The sequence below is a fragment of the Drosophila ananassae genome, chromosome XL (genome assembly GCF_017639315.1).
Source record: "Drosophila ananassae strain 14024-0371.13 chromosome XL, ASM1763931v2, whole genome shotgun sequence".
NCBI classification, from domain to species: Eukaryota; Metazoa; Arthropoda; class Insecta; order Diptera; family Drosophilidae; genus Drosophila; species Drosophila ananassae.
The window spans coordinates 8,837,741-8,859,855 of record NC_057931.1 but is presented as its reverse complement, the minus strand read 5'-3'; the positions used below and the strand labels follow the sequence as shown (position 1 = coordinate 8,859,855).

The 22,115-nt window shown below is 38.7% G+C and overlaps 2 protein-coding genes and 2 non-coding genes across 9 annotated transcripts in view; all 4 read right to left on the bottom strand.

The window, feature by feature from the left end:
* Positions 1–22,115, bottom strand: part of LOC6504765 — a 53,471-nt gene that overhangs the window by 22,049 nt on the left and 9,307 nt on the right. The window contains exons 2-3 of one of the 2 annotated variants that reach the window (XM_044717195.1): positions 21,340–21,847; positions 15,681–15,953 (exon numbers count right to left, since the gene is read on the bottom strand). In XM_044717195.1, coding sequence (XP_044573130.1) covers positions 15,681–15,941 — 261 coding nt within the window. In that variant the 5' untranslated portion in view covers positions 15,942–15,953; positions 21,340–21,847. The remainder of the gene's footprint in view (positions 1–15,680; positions 15,954–21,339; positions 21,848–22,115) is intronic. The other variant, XM_032453139.2, reaches the window with a different exon arrangement.
* On the bottom strand, positions 218–8,271 carry LOC6504764 (xenotropic and polytropic retrovirus receptor 1 homolog). Of its 5 annotated transcripts, none has more exons than XM_044717196.1 (5): positions 8,049–8,253; positions 7,293–7,986; positions 6,498–7,208; positions 6,125–6,425; positions 218–6,064 (listed from the first exon to the last, which is right to left on the bottom strand). In XM_044717196.1, exons 1-5 carry the CDS (start codon positions 8,115–8,117, stop codon positions 5,866–5,868), a joined length of 1,974 nt encoding a protein of 657 aa, XP_044573131.1. In that variant the 5' UTR covers positions 8,118–8,253; the 3' UTR covers positions 218–5,865. The 5 variants fall into 5 exon arrangements, 4 of the variants coding, with proteins under 4 accessions (XP_044573131.1, XP_001966307.1, XP_014759805.1 ...); XM_001966271.4 differs by having other exon boundaries at positions 218–6,067; positions 8,049–8,251; XM_014904319.3 differs by having other exon boundaries at positions 218–6,067; positions 6,558–7,208; positions 8,049–8,251.
* Positions 8,753–8,824, bottom strand: Trnap-cgg. Its single transcript has one exon. It is a non-coding gene; the product is annotated as a tRNA-Pro (tRNA).
* Trnaq-cug lies at positions 16,445–16,516 on the bottom strand. The gene has a single exon. It is a non-coding gene; the product is annotated as a tRNA-Gln (tRNA).

The window sequence follows — 22,115 nt, the reverse complement described above, 5'->3', positions numbered from 1 at the left end:
TGGGTTTAGCACATGGTTGTTGTTTGTTTGTTTGTTTTTTTTGTGTGTTTTTTTTTCTGTCAGTTTTCTGCAACTTCCGGACACGAGAAGTAGTAGAAGAAGAAGCCCAAAAAGGGAAGTTGCCGCAACCCTTTTTAACACAAGGTTCTTGAGCAACTTCTTGAAGAAAAAGGTGTATTGTTCGCACCTGTTTGCTTGGTTCACTTTGGGCTTTTAGTTTTTCCTTAAGCTTGGGCTTTTTTTTTTGTTATTTTTTAATTGTTTTTGTAGTTGTTTTTGTAGTTATTATGGCTCTAATGTCACGCCAACACACACAACCAAGCACACACACACATAACGAAGAGCTTCTTGCTGGGATTTTTGGCTCTTAAAGTATTTCTTTTTCTGATTTTCTGATCACTTTTTTGGTTAATTTTTTGAAGGTTTCTTAAGGTTTTCTTTTGTTAAAAAAAGTATATATATACTTTATTGTTTCTTTTTCTTTCAACAAAAATATAAAAAAAAATAAGAGCAGCAACGGCGACTGCGACTGCGACGGCAACTGCGACGCTGACAGCAGCAGCAGACGTCTGGCTTTGGGAAGAGCGGGAATACTACTAATCGAGAGGCCCACGAGGCGGCCACAATTTCCCCTGGCCACAGACTCTAATTCGAAAACTGCAACTCCGGCTCAACAGAGAATTTCCCTCATGGTAAGGAGGGATTTTAGAAGCGGGCTTGGGTTTTTCTAGATTTTATAGCATACTTTTTGGTGGTTTGTGGAAAATAACAAGAGACTAGAGGGAGTTTTTATGCAAAGTTTAGTTTTAAATTTGAAGTTTTCTTAAAATACAAGTATTAAAAATATAAAAAATTTTTTAAAATATTTAGTTAAAGTATCTTTTCTCTCTTATTTTTTAAGACTTCCCTATTTCAAGCTCCTAAAATATATTTCCCTCAGGGCTCAAATATAAGTCTCACTTCGAAAGCCTCTTCAGACTTCGAATTTCTTGGCTTAGAGTTCGAATCTTGGCTTAAAACTTCAACAACTTGAACCTTCAAAAAGAGAAAAAGTCCTCAAGACTGAGGGAAATATTCTCCAGCTCTCTTGGCCAAGTTAAAGTGGGAAAAAAAATCCCTTTCTCTCTGAAAACAAATTCCCCCGGCAACTGAACTTTTAGCCAAGACCAAGACGGTCTTATACCGAAAACCAGAAATCTCCCAGCACTGCTTGCCCGAAGTCTGGCTTAAAACAAAATGGCGTCTGTTAAGATCTCTCTTAAAAAAAAAAACTTAAAAAAAAGAAACACACAGAAAAATACGAAACCATATACGTAAATGAGAAAAAAAGGTACAAAAGCAAAGGAAAAAAACAAGTTTTGGAAAAAACCTAACGAGTTTTTCGAAGTCGATGGTGATGTTGTTGTTGTTGGAGGCTGTTCTTGTTGTTGTTGTTCCAAAATCCCCAAAATCAAAGTTGGAAAATTGGAAAACCAGAAACAACAACAAACACTGAGAGTTGTGGCTATTGAGGTTGGCCAAAAGCGGTAGGAGGGAGGGCAGTCGGAGAGGGCCGATAAAGTTGGTTTTGTTTTCAATGTTGCTTTCGGGTTCTTAAGATTTTTTTTCTCAATTTTTTTTTGTTTTTTATGTTTTTTATGATTCTCGTGATGTTGCAAACCCTGGAGGCTGGAGTTGCTTCTTCACCATCTCTTCTTTTGTTTTTGTTTTTAAGGCTTTTTTTGTTGTTGTTGTTTTTTTCATGGCCCATTAGCTGCATTTGCGCGGATTTTGTGGCTTTTTTGTTGTTTATTTTTTTTTTTTGGCCAGAAGGTAGAAGGCATAAGAAGAAGAGATCGCGAAACCTGGTTTATGTGGCACTTGGGGCAAGTCTGGAATAAAGCCCGCCAAAAGCCACGAAAAATCAAAGCCAAGCCAAGCCTGGCTTCACTTTTTTGTTGTTTTTTTTTTTTTTGAGAGATAAAAAAAAGAGAGAAAGAAGCAGAGCTTATCATTAAACAAAAGACTCGAAATGGCCAAAAGCGGCTTAGGGATTTTTAGACCTTAAGGGGGTTTAATATAAAAACAGAGAGAGAAAAAAGGGATTTCTAAAACAGAAAAATACAGAGAAAAAATATATTGTTTTTAAGAAAATCTCACTTGAATAAATAATTAAAAATAAACTTCATCTTCAAGTTCTCAGTTTCTCAAAATCTTCAACCCAAAAACCCATTAAAAATTATCATAATACTTCTATGCAACTTGTCGTGCCACAAAAATGCAGCAAATTGTGGCAATTACATTGGCATTCTATTCATTTTTTTGCTGTTTTTTGTTTTGTCAGTCAGTCAGTCAGTCGACACAGAAACTACACCTGTAGATTTTCTAGTTTGGCTAATTAAATTGAAATTCATTTGTTTCTGCCGCGAGTGCAGCTGCTGATTATTTTTCCCGCCATAATTCGCCATTTTCCACGCTGTTACCCAGCCCAGCCCAGCCCCCGAAAAGTGGGCGTGGAAAGTCATTGGAAGGTCGCCTCCAGTCTCCCCTCCAGTCTATATAGTTTGTGCCCCGAAAAAAAACTTACAACTTGATCCACATTAAAAAGTTGGTTGCAAAATCGCCGTTGAATCGCCTGCTTAGCCGGCTACTGGGGCAGGTGGAGACTCTGAAATTAGGCCCGGGGTTATGGGCTCTACGGGCTTTTGGGGAGTAAAGGTGGGGCTATCGTATACCCAGATAATCACACCCCAATCATAAGCCACCCACAGGGGTTTGGGTTCGGCCGCAGCCCAGAGCCAATTAAATTCTATCTGGAGTCTCGAGAAACTTTAAATTTAATAGGACTTGACTTTAAATTATAGTTTTAAGAACGTTTTTTTAAAGATTTAATGTGCAATTAATCACATAATATTTTTTATATATTTTTTTGCTATTTATTTTTTACCTACAATTCGAAAAAACTCATGTTTTCATTACAACTTTTTGGGAATATGATTCCCAGGCATAGTTACGGTTTTAAAAAACTGAATTTAAAAGTTTTGGTTAAGAAAATACAATATTTAATAATAAAAATAATCATAAAATATATAAAATAATATTTATTATATTAAATCTATAATTTTTAGAATAATAAAAGGCAATAATCCTCCCTGTAAAGCCTATCTTCTATGACTATCCTTTCAAACCATAACCCCTTGCCTTTTTTCTCTTAAACTAAGATATCCTTTAGTCACTTAACTAAAAACTAAAAACAGCTGCTTCTGCTTAATTTTTTAAAACCCAAAAAAAAAGAAAACATTAAGCAGCTGAAAATGAAAACCTGGCTAAAAAAAAGGCAGCTGGCTGCCAAAAGTCGCGCAGAATATATCGAACCTGATCGGCTGGAGCTGAGCAGGAACTTGGGGGACTTGGCTTAGAACTTGGCTGAAAGCCAATTTATGTGCACAAATTAACGAGCCACAAAGAGACGGGACTTGGCCAAATGGGGAGAGGGTACTGGTGGCAGAAGAGGTAAAAAGAAAACGGCAGCATAAAGGCAATCAAAAGCCTGCCACATAAATTTATGAGCTGCGTCAACCAAATCCCAGCGGGGCAAGGAGTGCTTGGTGAAGAGGGGGGGGGATATATTTTATATAGACGCGTGCTGCACCATAAAAAGAGAGAGAGGGGTGGGGGGAGGCCAGGTATCAACAAGCCAAAAGCAACAAAAAAAAAACCAGGAAAAGGAGCCAAAAGCTGGCCAAACTGGTTTCTCCCTCCAGAGTCGCATGTTTTTTTTTTTTTATCTTCTTGGCCAAGCTTCTTGGCCCTAACTCCTTGGTCCCCCTCCCCCTATCCTTGCCCCTTTCAGCATGTCCTGCTCCTTTTGGTTAAATTTAGCACGAGTTGGCCCAAACGCAAGCTCAGCTGGCACAAAAGGGTTTAAGCCAAGTTTTTTTCCAGTCTTTGTTTTGTTTTTGGACTTTGTACGCCAGCTTGTTTGTTTGTTTGGCCGTTTGCGCGCCATTTTCCAAGCCAAGAGGCAACTGCAATAAGCCATCTAAGTACAAGCCCAAGATGGACATTGGCCATCTAGCCAAGAGAGCCAAGAGCCAAGTTTTTGAGCCACAAACGAAGGGTACACGGGAAGGAAAATGTGGCAAGGTATAGTTCTTGACATTAAATTAATATTTAAAATATTTAAGACTGATTTATTGAGATTAAGAATTAATTTTTTAAGATCTTAAAACTCTCAAAAAAAAATCAAAATTCTAGAACTACAAATCTACCCACTATTTTGCTGGAAAATCCCTCTCTAGTTGGTCAGGGAACTTAGCTTAAAGCCCGACCACGTTCGGGCCTTGTTTGGTGAGTTTTGGCCATGGTTGGGATTTGTTTTTCTTGATTTGTTTGTTTGTTTATTTGTTTTGGTCTGGTTGTGGCGCGTGTGCAACTGTACCACAAGATCAGCAACGTTGCAACATTGCAACTTGCACTCAATCGTGGCAGCAATTAATAATAGCCCGGACTGTACTCCCTTTCTCTGGAGACACACACACACACACTTACTCTCCAGTGTTGCAATGTTGCAAGTTGCAAGTTGCAAGTTGGAAGTATTGCTGGCAATCGCTAATTTATGTTTGCCTCGTGCCTGGCCAAGATCTGGCCCAGACCTGGCCAGAAGAGTGAAAGATAAGTTGTCCGACCGGCCATCCTCTTAGGCCCCTCTCCTGGCCCTCATTAGCCATTTAAGCCTCGTCATCGTCAGGAATACATCAGCAACTCACATCCCGGAATCTGATTGCTGATCAAATTACAAAAAAAATAAATTACAAAATCAAAAAATCAGAAAATCAAAAGATCAGAGTCTTTAAGACTCATCCTTTTTTCATTTCTTGGCTAATCCGATTGTCTGGCTTCTGAGATTTGTTACCAAAAAAAAAAATGAGGGAGAAAAGGGTTTCCAACAAAAGACTTAAGAGTTTTATCCTTAATTCTGAAAAGGCTTCTGTTTCTTGACTTTTTTTAAGAGGATTTGAAACATTCCAAGGATTTTTAGGATGCTTCTTTAAAAAGAGAACATAATAGAATAAATCCTATTAAAAATTAGGTAATCTTAAGACTTTGAAAAAGGAGAGTATCAAGTCAAGAAGTTTTTATTATAATTATATTTTTAAAATTTATTATAATACATTTTTGAAGCCCTAAATATTCCTTATAGATACCCCTAAACCCTCCAATGGAAGACCTCTTTTATTTAAATAAATAAATTTAATAAACTAAAATATTATAATTACAATAATTTATATATATGTAGACTATAAATACTGTACCAAAACATCTATACTTGATAGCTACACTGAGAGAATCTTGAAATGAAAAGAAAAACCAAAGAAATCAAAGATTTTTCATAGAAAATTTGCAAAAAAAAAAATAAAGGAAAATAAATTAAAAGAAAAGCCTTTCTCCAAATACTTCTCCGGATTCTTAGCCTTGAATTATTAATTTTTGAATTGTATTCTTTCTTCTCTCCTGAATCTTCGCTCTTATCGATTCTTCTGGCTAATTGCGAGGCTAATCAGAAAGCTTCGAGGCGAGTCAATTAAGAGATTGTCCGTGATCTGGTATTGCGATGAGGATCTCAGTGACAATAGTTCCAAGGAGGGGCTGCCAAGGAGAGGCTGCCAAGGAGGGGCCGCTACTTGAGCCGCTTTTGGGTGCAGCTGTTGAACCGGTTTGGCGCGTGTCTGGCTCCCTTTTCTTCTCCTCCTACAGTCCACAGTCCACAGTCTACAGTCTCCCGTCTCCTGTCTCCTGTCTCCTCGAGACTTGTATTTTTGCTCAAAATGAATTAATTAAATGTGATGATGACGATCGAAGACATCTGCCTCGAGACCATCTGCTCTAGAAATACTCCTTGCCGAGTCGAATTCTTTCTTTGGTGTTCCGTCTATGGGTCACCCCATCCGTCTCATCCATCATGCTCTCCAGCAATCGCTCCTGGCGGGGATTCAGGGCCGCCAAGTAGATGTCCCTGGTTGCCCTGAACTTGCCACAGTTGTACAAGTGCTCGTGCTCCAATCGCACAAAGTTCCAGATGAACCTTCTACGGACGGATGCTATAGCCCTTGACTTGAAGACACTACCAAGCCCCAAAGCTCACCTGGTTATCTCCAGTAAGCTGCTAATAGTCTTCATATTATAGGCCGAGATCCAGTCGTGGTAGAGGAGAACAAACTCAAAGGCCCACACCAGTCGCAACACCAGATCCTCCACTATCACGAAGTAGTAGACCGGAACGGGGTATACCAGTTGGGGCCTGAGGAAGATGTGTTCACCACGAAAGATCCGGAAGAGGCCAAAGTCCCGCAATACGTCCCAGAGATAGCCGTAGATGAAGGCCACCACGTTGCTGGCGAGGAAGAGCCAGGTGAAGGGATTGTTGAACGTGTTGCCGTACCCACCTGCGGACGGAATGGGATGAGCTCAGTGTCGATGGTCCTCAGGGATGGGTCATGTTTGGTTATTGGGGTCACCGTCCGTTTGGCTGCGTAGCGTTGAGAATAGAACCACCAGGAAGGTGGTCGAGTACTTGCCGGCATTGATCAGGTAGCTCACCGACTTGGAGCCACTGTCCCGGAATCGTCTCAGGCACTGGGCGAACCGGAACCATGCCGGCAAACTACTCATTATCGGCACCATAACGTCCGGCTTGAAGCAATTGATCATCAGGTGGCTTCTCAGCCAGCAGGTGGCATAGAATCTAAATATATAGTAGTGATCCACCAGGCAGTTTCCCAGCGACACCATCTGATCTCCCATCCAGAAATCGGCAAAGCCCACATAGTGCAGTGGGGCGGACACCACTCGACCCACCAACTTCATGGTCCACCATCGGGCCGGCCAGTTCATGATCGGTAGTGGCACCACCAGCATGCCCAGCATGATCAGGATGAGGGCTAGCGGAAAGAGGAACGGATCCGGCACAAATATCAAATCGTGGAGCAGAAATCCCAGCATCGAGAGGGCCCACAGAATACCAAAGACACAGGCGATCTCCAGAAAGGTGGCCGGCAGTAGGTGGCTTCTCGGATCGATCTCGAAGATGAGGACATGGTTGACGCCAGCCCGCTGCCAGCCGGCCACGTTGGCGGCCATGAAGAAGTTGAAGATCACCCAGGTGAAGGGTCCGCGGTAGAGTCTCATGAAACCCGGAATATTATCGGCAGTGGGCGGTCTCTTCCAATCTGAGGGATAAGGGTATTAAGCTAGAACTACTACATAGCCCAGGAAGGACTTGGACTCCACCCCCACTCCCCAGAGAAACCTACATATTGCCGCCGTGGCCATCACCAGCATGATGAGCATCCCCAGCGACAGACCAGCACGGAAGACCATAAACGGCGGAGTCGGTTCTCCCAACGGCGGAACCCTCAACTTGGCCATGGCCATGGAGCGATCTCCGCCAGCCAGGTGCAGGGTATACAGATCCTCCACTTCCGCTATGATGTACTGGAGGAGATGGCCGTCCGTGAAGGGAGCGAACTCCACATTCCGATCGAACCACTCGGCGCCGGCGGTGGACCTGAGATACTTGTCGTACTTCTTGCAGATCTTCCGGAACCCGGTCTCGTTGAGGGACTGATAGTTCTGGAGGAGTACCAGACTGAGATAGAACTCGCTGTAGGCGCTTCTCAGCTGCCGTTGGGTCATCTTCTTCTCGGCACTGGAGCGCCTCCGGTTCGGTAGGTGGCTGGCTATTCGATTGGAGCCGATGGATAGGTCGCTGGAGGTGTGTCCGGGGACATGGGAGTAGGCCAGTAGTTGTATCTTCAAGGTATTGTGCTTCCGACGGGCCTCCGACAGCTTCTCCAGGAAGAAGTTGTTCACGCGGGTCAGTTCGTTCTGGCATTCCATCAGGAAGGTCTCCTCGAAGGCCCTGTAATAGGCCTGTATCTCGTAGTCCGGAGTGGTGGCGGGCGGGGGAGCTCTGTCCACTCCTCTCTTAATTAGCACCTTAAGATCCTTTGTCGGATTGGGTATCAGGATAACAAGGGTATCTGGAGGAAGTCTATGGAGTATCTTACCCCATAACGCATATACTGACGACGCCACTCGATCGTCAAATGCGTCTCGAAGGTCTTGCCAAATTTCATTGCGTTTCGAAAAAAAAAAATACCACAATGGGTGCCCTATAGTGGGTGCCCCCTGGGGCGCCAAGAGGCGTGGCTGCTCTACGGCTGACTAGCTGGCTGGCTCCGGGTCCGGGCCGGGGGCTACAAAATCTGGCATCCTTCTCCCGGCATCCTGACATCCAATAATCTAACTTATTTTCAAACTTACCTTGAAGTCGAAGGCAAAATAAAAGAGATTTCTTAAAAACATACCTGAAAGTATAAGAAAATAATTTAAAATTTAGTTAAAGTTTTTACTATATATATATTTTATTATTTTCTTTAAAAAGTTTCTCACAGAAGAGTATTGTAATTTTTTATTTTATTTTTCTAAACCCTCCCACTTCCTTCCCTGGCGATTGTGAGTCACTTCCTTGATCTTATTATGTGTTCGCACGCCTTTCTTCTGGGCTCTGGTTCTTCTTCCGGAGAATTCAAAAGAGAAGACAGTACGAAGCCACCGACACAGAGTGAGTCACTGGGAGAAAACCCAACTTCAGGTTGTTAAAGATACAGATCGCATTGCCGCTTATCAGTGGCTTCCGATTTCATTTCCTTGCCATAAAACTAAATAAACTTTAAAATAAAAACAAATATAAAAAAAGGGAGCAACCCTTGGGCTCGTCCGGGAGTTGAACCCGGGACCTCTCGCACCCGAAGCGAGAATCATACCCCTAGACCAACGAGCCGATGTGAAAGTGGCCGCCGAAAATATCAATACAAGATCAAGGCCTATTTGCTTGCCAAAAAAAATTGCAAAAAAAAAAAGACAAATACTAGTCATTCTTCAGTCTGTCAGTCTTCAAGTCGTGGGTTCTTCAGTCTTCAGTCTTTCTTTGGAGGGGCTTCTTCTGGTCGCTCGAGGGTGACGATCAGTTCAGCCGCCTACGACAAAGTGCCGCTAGAATGCCAACCGCAAGACACAAGAGAGAAGATTGGAGGAGTGGCTGGGGGAAGACTGAAGAAGGGACAGGGGGGGAAGACGATGGGGGTCTAGAAGAAACAAAGAAAAGGTTCCCAAGAATGTCTTCCACTTTGTTGTTATTACGCAACTTGTTGTCACAAAACTACACAGAAAAAAATTAAGGAAAGAGTGGCTTAAGAAATTGTTTTAGAAGAAATATTTTATTTTTCATTTATTTATAAAATAAATATATAATATAAATATATAACATATTAAAAATATATATATTTTTAAAAAAAAAGATAAAGAAAAGAATGCAAGAGAGTCAGTTTTGAGCTTCTAAGAAACTATCCTCTAGGAAGAGAATATTAAAAAAATCTACAACACAAACAAATATTGTTTCTTAATATTCTTCTAAATTTAATAATAGGGTGGTGGGTCTTAAAATCATTATTAAAATAAATATAAATAAACATTATTTAGAAATAAAATAACAAAGTTACAGAGAACAATGAAAAAATAATATTTTGAAAAATAAAACCATAAAATAAACCATGATTTTTTTTCAAAATTTCATCCAACATTTTGATTAATGATCATTTTATTTAAAAGTCACCCTTAATCAATTTAGCAGTGTCTCTTTTTTCCTGGTGTATCTATAATTTATTAGCCGTCAAGACTGTGAAACAATTAATTGACAGAAAAACGGCAGCGACCACAAAATCAATTTGTTATTTTTTTTTTTTTTAATAGAATTTAAGCCAGAGCTGTGAAAAAAATTAAATAAACTGCGATTGGGGTCACAGGGTAGCGCCCATTGGAATTTCTGATTGTAATTAATTAACAAAAAAGGGCGGGGCCTAGAGCTTAAAAAAAAAATATACTATTAAGGCTTGGCTTTGAAATAAAAATAGAAAATAAATAAAATCAAGAAAGAGGAAATGATATTAAAATTATTTGAATTATTTTAATCAAAGCCTGGACAATATGGTAATGATAATAATTGAATTACAATTACAAATTATTGCCTAATTATGGTCTAATTAAATTAATGATTTTTAAGAGTTGGAAAAAAAAGAGGAAGTGATTGAAGAAGGTGTAACCCTTTTCGGACCAGAAAATCCAGTTGATTGAACCTATCATTTTTCTGCCATTCTGCAATCAATCAATTAGAGGGGAAGATCGCCACTGATCGCTTCCTCTGATCGCGATTTGTGTGTGGCGCCCCAAACGGAAGCGTATGTGCCACAAAATACAATAATAATAACAAAAACATGGCTAGCATCCGCGCAACAAGTGGATGCTACACCCAGTGGCAACTTCCGTTTTGATTGACGAAGTAAACTGAAAGATCTAGAAGCAGCGGACTTTGTGCAACTTCCGTACTTGCCACCGATTGCAACGCCAATTGCGAAAATTATGGCATCGCTCCACCTGTAATTACAAATGTCAGTGCCTCGGCCAATTGCCAATTGGCCTGAGCTTTAATTGGCTAATTGAAAAGTCAGTTTTATTGTTTCTTCGACCGGGGAGGGGGACTTGAACTTACATACAAGTAATCTGTAATCCCCACAATCTCCATTTCTCATCAATCATTCAGATTTGAAACATAAGCGTCTTAGCTGGAATTTTTCCAGGGTGGTCCCTGTTTCTTTTTGTTTTGGCCCCTGGCTGTGGGTGGCTCTGAGCTGACTCTCTTAATGATTCTATTTTTTTTTTTTTGTCCAAAACATACCACCTCTGCATTGCGGCCTAGAGCCATGCGGGCTCTGGGGATAAATAGTTTTCCAGCAGCAGGCCGCTTTTCATGGCTTTTGGCCATCAAATTCCAAACTTGAATCTAGAGCAAGCTGGCGAATTGGTTTTTGGGTCTAAACAGTGGTTGGAATAATGAGATTTCGAATTGAATTTCAAGAAAAGAGTTCCAAAAATAATTTAAATTAGAAAATCTAAGAAGAAACTTCTTAGTTTCTTTTGTAAAAATTATTTAAATATTTTTTGTGTAAAGTTTAATAAAAAACTCCCTCTCAACCACTGTTTGTATTTCTTTTCTTAACAACCTGTTGTTGTGCTCGATTTCTGATTAGCCGCAAAAACCCAAAAATGGAAATTGAAATGCTCTGAAATCCAAAAAAAAAGAGAATTTAGTAGCCGGAAATGGGTATTCTGATGGCTTAAAAGCCATAACAATTACTCGGACAAGTGCAATAACCATTACAATTACCACCAAAAAAAAAAGAGCAAAGAAAAAAGCAACCAACAAAAATTTGGAGAAATGAAAAAGAATTTCTAATCTTGCCGCCAAAGTGAGACGCTTTCACCTTTATCTTGACCGAAAAAATACATTTTTTTTTGAAGATTTTTTAGCTCCGGTTTTGAACCAAAAAAAAAAAAAAAACAGAAACCACGGGAAATGTAAATTGAAAATGTTAATTTAAAACGGCAATCGAACAACATAATTGAATTGAAATTCCGAATTCCCAACAATGACTTTAGTTTTCCAAACCAACTGCAGCGGAAGTGCAGTTCGAAACGATTTTTGGGTTCACTCAGTGATCGATTGTGTCTCAATTAGAGATGGGGGAAAAAAAGGGACAATCGATCGATTAGCTAATGAGTTTCCCCCCCAAAAAAGGGGGGGCTGTCTCGCTTGCTGGTTAACAAATGCAAATGAAACGGGCCAAGAGCTGCCGAAAGTCAACAGGAAAAGGGTTTTAGGGTTTTCGAATTAAATTAACAAAAATAATTAAGTAAGGTTTAACTTTCTAAATTTAAAAAAATATATAAAGATTAGATCGAAAATGAATTATTTTTTTACTTTTAATTAATGTTCGCCACTCATCACTTTTTCAGACAAACAGATACCTTATTTAAAATTTATTTTAATTTTTTTTGGCAATTGTTAAGGTCTTATATTTTTGGTCAAAATCATCATGGTCAGCATTGTTGTTTCAGGGCCAAGACAAAAAAAAATGAAGCCAAAAAAATAACTATAGAGGGAATGCTGGTAAGAGAGGTATTCGTATTCCAAGACGAATGTACACCCGCATTTCGTCTTCAATCTTGTTTTTGGTAATTGTTGAAAACAACAACAAACACACCATTCGAAAGTTGTTGCCCATGTTGTTCATGTTTACCATGTTTTTGTTGTTGTTTTTGTTGATGTTCAATGAACCTTTTAAACTGTTACCATTCCACGAGTTGTCGAGTTCGTGTCTTAAGTCTTTTGTTTGTGTTCATCGAAATTGAATTTCCGACGAACTGTTAACTGGTAATGGTAATGCCTTGGTTGGTGTTTAATGTTTAATGTTGAATGTTAATGGAAATGAAAATGCAACAACAGTAGCCCAAATGGAAAGTGTTTTCCGGCCCCAACACACACAGAAGTCAATTTATGTCTCAATTAGGTCTTGTGTTTGGGTTTTTCTAATGAAGTTGTTTCAGTTTTCAATACAAATTAATTCTGATCTTATGTTTATTTAATGAGATTTTAGGAGTTCCTTTTTTAGATTACTTTTTAATCTAAATATATATATATATTTTTGAATTTATTTCACTGCTATGTATATCCCCCAAAAAGTAAACTTTCCCAAAGAATTATCTTTGTTTGTGTTTTTCTTATTTTAATTTTGTTAAATTAAGCATGGAAAGGAACCCTCTCCAGACAGGAGTAGAGTCTCTTCTCCAGGAAAGACAGTCTCCTCTTGGTTTTTTTTTTCAAAAAAGAACTCTACATAAACGTCTTCTTTTCACAGGCAATGCCTTCAAGCGTAACCGTCTTGGATCTTGGATCAACTTTAAGGGTTTTCTGTTTTTTTTTTGTTTTTTTTTGGCAGCTGCAGGTGTAAGCCATTTATTTTTTTTTTTTGGGAGTCTCTCTTTTCTTGAGGCAGTGGCTGGGTCTTGACCAAGCTTTGGCACACGCACTCTTGGCCACGAAACTTTTCTCACATTCTTAATGACAGACAGGCAATCGTCATTTGCTTTTGGCCATAAATATCAAATTCATATTAGTTGGCAACCAAGTGGAACTACAACAGCTACCACTTTGGCGTTTCTTTGGCTTATCGTGTGAACTAATCTGCCACCTAAAAGGGGGGGGGCTATACTCAAGGGGGGGGCCTACTCGTAACCGTAGCTGTGAAATGATGTGCGAGTCTATGAGCATAATACCCTCTCCTACCTCTTCTTCCCTAAACTCCGGGTATCATGAACCGATTGTTGACCGTCTCCGCAGAAAATTGAAGCCCCTGGAAAAGTGGTGCGACTACTTTATTACACCAAGACGATCTTTTCCTTCCAAGACCAACATCTTCTATATATCTTTTATAGTATGTATGTAGTGTTTTTGTCGCCGAGGGTCTCTTGGTTGCAGTTGAGTGCCCCTCGACTTTATTCTAGGGCCCTCTTTTGTGGCAAAAGAAACACATTAAAAGCATATCAAGTGAAATCATCGGTGTGTTCTCAGCATTTGTCGGTGGCAAGTAGCAGGTTGCAAGTTGCAAGTTGCAGGTTGCCGGTTGCCGGTTGTCGGTTGCTACTTTCCGTTTTACAATTGCCAGTTATGGCGGAAGCCTCAGCCAAAAAAAAAGGCAACAACTGTTGGCTTTGATCAAAAAATTAAGTCACTAAGTAATTATTCAAAGGCTTTGATATTTTTTTTAAACTATTACTTGATAAAATATTTAAGAGAAAAGGTTTAAAAATTTTTTGTACTTGTCATAAATTTATAAAAAATTATTTCGAGAAAAGAGTCTCTAATCTTCCACCTTGCTTCAAGCCATGTTTTCTTCAATAACTTTTTTTCTGATAACTTTTTTTTTGACAAAGAAAAGGCTTAGATCTTTGGTAAGACAATGGCTCTGATGGATAGATGTAACCCAAATCGAAGCTGGCATCTGTCAACAGATGTTTTTGGGCTTGGCCCACGCCTTTTGGCCACATTTGATTGCCATTGTCTTGCGTTGATTTGTTTCCATTACGTTGTATTTATTGTTTAACTTCAGAGGTGTGGGGTATTTTTCTTAAAAAAAAACCAAAATACTCTAATAAGGAAGGCATTGTTTTTGGACTTTATAACAAAAATACAAACAGAAGCAGTAGTTTGTCTTTGAACAATTAATTTCATTGTTTAAGTTTATTTTTTAAACTTAAAAATAACTCTTTCATTTAGTTTGAGTATTTTTTTATTTATATAATATTTTTTAGAAGACAGAGTATCCACTTTATTGGCTTTCCTGATTTTATATAATCTCCTCGCACGTTTTCTGTGCTGCCACGCCTAGCATCTCTCGTATGTGGCAACATACAATAAAAAATAAAAACATAAAAAATATACTTGGTGTGTAAAAAAAAACAGCAGCCAATCTGAGAGGCTGTTGCATGTAAGAAATAAAAAGAAAAACAGAGAAATAAGAGCACATGCCGACCGTGCAATTAGTTTAATGTTAGTGCCGCACCTAGAAACCTCGCCTCGCCTCGCCTTGCCACACTTGGAAGTCCCAACTCCCGATCTCGGATCACGAGTCCCCTTTCCCCGATCCAACTACTACTGTATATAGTAACTGCTACCCCCAATGAGTCACGCCAATCGAGATTTATCCAATCGATAATCAAACGCCAGAGCCTTGAAGGCAAAAAAGAGCAAAGGATGATCGAGTTGAAGGCTTCCAAGTGTTAATTTTGAATGAGATAAGGCTAAATAGGGTAGAGAGATTACTTAATAATAAATCTTAATATTAAAGAGGTAGTTTAGACTTAAAGGAGCCCCTTTGTCTTCAGATTTTAGGCTAAGATTATATTTATTTTTAATAAGACCTCCAAATATCTATTTTTTGACCTTTTAAACTTATCATTTAACCTTCGTTGTTGATCAATTAAATTGTTGAAAACTGGCTGTTGATTTTTTAATAAAAACTCACGCACTTTTTCCCCCGAAAATCGAACAAAAATAGGAAAACCAAATTAAAGATCAATGTGGGCGCCAAAAAAATAACGAAATAGTGACCCAAAAAAGGCGAGACACCTACTCGCTGTAAGCCTTCAATCTTTTAGGTCTTTAGTCTTCAGACTTAAGTCTTATTTTCTTCCAGAGTTCAGTTTCCCAGTTTTCTTAGATTTTTTTTCCATTTAATTTTTTGTTAGTTCTCAGTCAAGGCAAACTTTTCACATGGCCAATTGCGGGTTGTTGGCTGAAAGCGCCACCCAGTTGCATAAATTTTCAGCAGCGAGCAGCTCCTAATAAACATAAATTTGTATATTAATGATTGCCTCCTCCGACTCCAAAAGAAATGGGGTTGCCCCATGAAAAAAAAAAAATAGAAAAAAGAATTATGCAAAAAATTAAAAGAAAAAAAGATAGGAGTTCATGCAACAATTAGTCCGATTGCAACAAGAAAAGGGGATGTCTGACATGGAGCTCTACTTATAGATGTACTTAATAGTACTTCTCAGAGACGAAACTTTCCCACTTATCGGGTAACACGCTTAACCAGATACAACACCCCGATAGAGTAAAAAATTACTCTTGTTTACATATGATTTAGATTAAAAGTTCTTGTAGTTACTTTATAGTGAAATTATATTTTTAGAGACCTTCTTAGTCCATTTTGGATTATTAGAAGATAAAGATTAAGTCTTACCTGTACGGCGCAGTTGAGGAAACAATTATTCTGTCCGGGTCCATTGAGCAGACCCTTGGAGGAGGGCTCCAGAGTGGGCGATGTCAGATTGTTGGGGGCCCTCAGTAGCTCCAAAATTCTCTTTCTCTCCGAACTATTTTGGATGGAGCCGATGGCGAAGGGCTTTGTGGCTTGGCCGTTCAAGTGGTAGGCGTTGGTGGGCGTGGCTGGCGAGGCACCTGCCCCACTGGCCACCCGATAAAGATTCATGGGCGTGCTCATAGTGTTTTCTTACTGAAAAATTAAAGAAAAATATTGTAAATATTTTAAGATAAAAAATAAAAATAAATATTAATGAAGTGAAATTATAAAGATTTAAAATCCTTAAGAACCGGAATGCCAGACATTCCTAATCATCTTGGTTTTATTTCTTATTTTTTTTGCAGTATCTTTGAGGATCGAGGCGAGTGAAAGTCGACGAGTATCTTGTATCTTGTATCTTAATGTGTTGTATCTTGTATCTGGTGAATGCGTAGCGTGAGTATTTGTGTCACTTGGTAGCTACATGTGTATGCCATACATCTACTCGAATGCCAAGAGCGGAAATGGCCAACTGACATTATGCAACCGTTAATTGCAAACCAGACATTGTCGGTCATTCGCAATTCATTCATCAAATTGCATGGCTAAAATAGTTGAGAAACTTGCGACAGAAAAGCAAATTAAAAATTAAAAATAAACCATAAATAATTAATAAAAATAAAATTAAAAAGAAGTAGACTTTAAGGTTCCACCGAGATTTGAACTCGGATCGCAGGATTCAGAGTCCTGAGTGCTAACCATTACACCATGGAACCCTCTTGTCAGCCACGAATTTTTCTTCCCCCTTAAACCACATGCGATTATTTTCCATATTTATTTTGAGCTTACTGATACTGTTCTAAAAATAGACTATTCTAGAAACTGCTGAATAAGAAATTTATTTATTTATTTATTTATTGGATATGATAGTACAGTTTACAAAACTATGACTAACAGTTTAGGGGTGTAGTGCTAGCTACGAGGCCTTCGACTACGTATTTTAATAATTTGTTTATTTTTATAATTAGCTAAGTTAACAGTATATTAATTTAAATTTTAAATTTCGTTATATAAATTGGTTTCTTTTAGGAATTGGATGATTACTTTAATATTTTCTGCTGTTGGATTCTTAAGATACTCAGTGGCTGACCGGTTTTTTAGTAGATTTTGCTTTCCCTGAGAGATGGCTGGGCAGGAATCTAAGATGTGTTCCATGTTTGTGGGGGTTGATGATCGACAGCGATGGCAGTTGCGTTGGGTGTTGGGGTCGAGGAGGTGCTTGTGTGTTAAGCTTGTATGTCCTAGCCGAAGTCTTATAAATTTAATTTGGTCAATTCTGCTGATTTCTTCTTGTTGTATTTTAGAAAATGCTGAAATGTGAGTGTTGTTAGTGTTAATGTTTTTGTACCATGTGTTGCATTTATTTATTAAAGTTTCTTTTTCTTGTATAAGTATATTTTTTAGCATTTTATTAATGTCCGTTATGTTTTCATTAGGCGTGTATATAAGTGGCATTTTTGTTGCCTCTCTTGCAGTTCTATCTGCAAGATCATTTCCTTTAATATTGGAGTGTCCTGGGATCCATAATATTTTTATTTTTGGGTGTTTAGTTTGAAGTAGTGATCGAATATATGTAGGGTATTTGTTTAAGTTTAGTGGGTTTTGGATGGCTTCGATCGCTCCAAGGGAGTCAGAGCAGATTACCGATTTCCCTCTTTTGGTGGTTGAGATCTTGATGGCTTCGAGGATTCCGATCATTTCTCCTGTTAGGATGGATGAGGAGGGCGGTAGAATTCCGTACCGCAAAACATCTGTTTCAGTTGTTACAGCGAAGGCAGTGTTTAAATTTATTTTGGATCCGTCCGTGTAGATAAATGTGTGGTTTTTGTAAGTTTCTTTGATTTCATAGAAAAGTTTCTGGAATGTATCAGAAGACGTGTTTGTTTTTTTGTAGTTGTGCAGAGAGGTGTTGATTATGTTTTGTGGTAGTTGCCATGGTGGTTTAGTCTTGTATAGTTTCGTAGGTTTGAATGGGATGTTATGGAGTTGACAGTTCTTTATAGTTCGTTCTAGTGTTGAGGTCCATTTTTTGTTGTTGGTTTTTGGTTGTATGTGCTTGTGTAATGGTGTATCTTTGGAGCGGGTAAGGTTTGTGAACAGTTTGGTTGTGAGGTGGTCGCGTTGTTGCTCGATTGTTGGAATATTGGCCTCATAGAGTAGGTTGTGTGTTGGTGTGGTGCGAAAGGCGCCTAGGACTGTTCTGAGTGCTGCGTTTAATGTGGTTTTTAATTTATTCAGAAAGTTTTTCGGGGTGTATCCATATATGTGAAGAGCGTAGTCTATTTTAGATATGAGTATTGATTTAGTAATGTTAAGTAGTGTGCTTGTGTTGCAGTTAAATTTGTGGCTGGCTAGGCATTTAATAATGTTATGTTTATTGGACAGAGATGGTATAAGAGAATTTATGTGTGAGCTCCAGTTGTACCTATTGTTTAAGGTTAGTCCAAGTATTTTAAGTGATGTTACGTTTTTTATGTTAGAGTTTTGTGTTGTGATTGTGCAGTTGCATCTGTGTTTTCTACAAATGTGTAGGTGTTGGCATTTTGTTTCAGATAGAGATGCGCCTGAGTAGCTTCCCCAATCATATATTTTTCTAAAAATATGGGTAAGATTTGTGGTAGTGTTTTTTTGATTTTTTAGATTGACTAATAAAAGAAAGTCGTCTGCGTATGCGCTGAATTTAATTTCTTTGTATCTTGTGAGGATATTGGCAAGTTTGTTGAATGCTATTAAGAATAGGACTACCGAGATTGGCGATCCTTGTGGAATTCCATTTTCCAAGGGGTAGAAGTTTGAGATACTTGACCCTATTCGGACAGCTATCTTTCTATTTTTGGTGAAATTTATTATGTAGTTTATTATTTTGTGGCTACATTTCCATTCGATTAGTTGATCGACTATTGAGTGGATACCTACTCGGTCAAAAGCTCTTGCAAAGTCAAGAGAGATGAGTGAGGTATGTTTCCTGGTATTAAGCGACTTCGTAATGATGTAATCTGCATAGAGCAGATTATCTGAGGTCGATTTACCTTTTTTGAACCCATATTGGTGTGGGTGTAGGAGTTTATTGCTGTTTAGGTACCACCATAGTCTGTTTGCAATTATTTTGTCTAGAGTTTTCCCCACGCAGCAGTTGAGTGATATGGGTCTGTATGAAGCTATGTCAGTTTTATCCTTCTGGGCTTTTAATATAGGTATGATTAGGCTGGTTTTGTAGGATTGAGGTATATAGTTTTCAAAGATGTGGTTGAAATGGGAAAGTATTCTATTTTGTATTGCTAGTGGGCTATTCTTTAACATAGGGTATGAGATTCTATTGATGCCTGGGGTTATTCCTTTGAGGGATCGGAGAGCAATCGTTAGTTCTAATTTGGTTATAGGTTTATCAATTTCCATAGCTGATTTGGACGGGATGTGGTTAAGTGTGGTTGTGTTGTATTTGTGGGATGTGAATTCTTGGCTGAAATTTGAGTCCTTGGACAGTTGGGACCAATGCTGGGCGAGTAGGTTGGCTATTTTTTGTTTGTCGTTAGTTGTAACGTTGTTGTTGGTTATGCAGTGTATTTGTTTTACAGGGTTTAGCCCGCAGAATCGTCGAATATTGTTCCATATTTTAGTTGTTGGTGTGTTAGGTTGAATGGTTGATGTAAATTTGGACGTAGCTTCTTTTTTTCTTATTTTGACTGCTCTTTTAAAAAGTGCGTTTGATTTCCGGTATTTAATGATATTTTCTTGGGTTGTGTCTCTTTTCAGTGCCTTCCAGGTTTGTTTTTTCTTTTCCTGCAGGTCTGCTAGTTCTTTGTTCCACCAAGGAACTGTGTGTGTGTGTCTGTGGGGTAAGGTTTGTGGTATTGCAAGGTGTGCACTTTTCAAAATAATTTTGTTGATTTGGGCAGTTTCTTTGTTTATGTTGGTTGAGGGGGGATACAGGTTATTGTTGTTGTTGGTGTGGGTTGAAAATTTGTCCCAGTTTGCTTGGTTTATTTTAAAATTTGTTGTATTTTTGTTAGTGCTGGTGTCGATCGGGAAAAGGGTTATTAGAATTGGGAAGTGATCACTTCCATGGAGGTTGTCTGTTATAGTCCAGTTTGTGCATGGGGTGAGTGAGGGGGAACAGAAGCTAAGATCAATGATTGTGAATGTGTTGTGTGTAGTGAAATGGGTTGGTGACTTGTCATTTAGAAGGGTTAGTTGCGATTGTTCTATAAATTTAGCAACTATGTTCCCTCTTGAATTAGAGTGGGTAGATCCCCAATTTTGGTGCCAGCTATTGAAGTCCCCGGTTATCATAACCGTTTCGTTGTTGATGCTGACTACGTTGTTCAAGTTGTGGCGTGAGAAGGATTTGTTGGGTGAAATGTAGATAGAATATAGTTTAAAGTTTTGTTTTGATTTAATATCCACTGCTATTGCTTCTATGTCGTCGTTGATATTAATTTGTGAGTGTTGGATAGATTTGTGGATTAGTAGGGCTACTCCTCCAAATCTGTTAGATGGGGTGTTTGTTAGTATAACATAGTTTATCGGTATAGGTAAATAGTGAAGATTTTGTATGTGTGTTTCTTGAAGTGAGATGATGTGTGGCGAGTGTGTTTTTATGAGTAGTAGTAGCTGGTTGTAGTTGTTGGAGTATCCCTTTATATTCCATTGTATTATTTTTAATGACATATTTTAGTGGTTTGTTTGTGTTTGTTTTAAATTGTTTGCGTTAGTAGGGTTTGTTTTTTGTTCTTTAGCTTTTAGGGTTTTTGATAGGGTTGACTTTGCTTTGGTTTGGCTTCTGAGTATGCGGGCGTTAGCTGATGTAGATGGTTTTTGGGAGTCGTAGCTAGTAATAAAGTCCATATCTTCGTCTTCATCGTACAATTCGTAGGTTAAAGAGGTGCGTTTAGGTGGGTTGTTGGTTTTTTTAATTTTGTTGTCTAATTCCTTGAGGAGATCGTCAATAGAATTTGTGGTGGCTTTGATTTCTTTTGCTGGGGTGCTTTGGGGTTGAGCTTCGGGTATTTTAGTGGAGATTGCTGTGTGAGTTGTATTCTTTAGGGTTTGGGAGTATGAGGATTCCTGACTGGGATTGTGACGAGCGAGATATATTGAGCGTGCCGTTTTATGGTCCACCCTTTCAGTGATTTTGATTGCTATTAGTTCCTGTTCTTTAAGGAAGACTGGGCATTTTTTGTCTAAGGAGGAGTGGTTGTTCCTGCAATTAATGCACTTGGGTTCCTGCCTGCATTCAATGCTGTCGCTTGTGTGGGTGTTGTCAGAGCAGTTTTTGCATGTAGGGTTTTCTTGCTTGCAGAAAGTTTGTGGGTGGTTAAAGCGAAGGCATTTTTTGCATTGCATAGGCCGTGGTATGTACGGGCGAGTAAACACTACCTCATAGCCTATCATTACTTTTTCGGGAAGATTTGTAGTGGCAAATGTAAGGGTGATGAGTCCTGTTGGTACTCTAGTTTGGTCTACCATTTTTGTCCATTTGTATACGTGTGAGACTTTTTGGGATTTTAATTCGTCTAATATTTCTTCTTCTGTGACATACCTGAGTAGATTGCAATAGATTACTCCTTTGGTTTCATTAAGGGATTTGTGTTCCTTTGCTTCTACGTCTATTGTGCCAATTTTTGTAATTTTTAATAATTTTTCGGCTTGTTGAGTATTTTTTGTGAGGACTAGGAGTGTGCCAGCTCTTGTTGTTTTACACTTATCGACTTCACCTCCGCAGGTGTAGTCAATTGATTTTTTAATAATGAAAGGGTTGGTGTGTTCTAGGGATATATTGTCTTTTCTTTTGATAACTATATATTTTTGTTCTATGGTTGCGTTTTTGGAAAAAAGCTTGTTTTTATCTGGTGGCAGCATTTTGGTTTGGTGGGGCGCGCCCCTGTTCTTAGTTTTATGATCGCGTGATCGTTATTTGTTGTTGGTTTTTGTATCTCTTTTGAACACTTGTTTGTTTGTGCAAAATATTGCTGATAAGCACTTGAAGCTGATGGTTTGGATAAACGAAAGTAGTTGCACGTCTTTACTCTGTGAGGTCTGAAGTGGAACTGTGAATAAGAAATATTTAATCGAAAGACTATGGGGAATATATAAAAAAATTTTATTGCCAGAAAGGGCAGAGAACCTGCTCTTGTCATTAAAAAATTTCCAATTCCAGACACAAATCAGTTTGATAAATATGTTTAAATATTTTTTCCCATTTTGAATATTAATTTTCTAGTTGCCCTCAATTCCGGGGAATTATCTGAGAAAGAAAAAAAACATGTCGAATGGAAGAGCATGACTTCGAAATGGTCGATTTTTGGGTTTCACGTT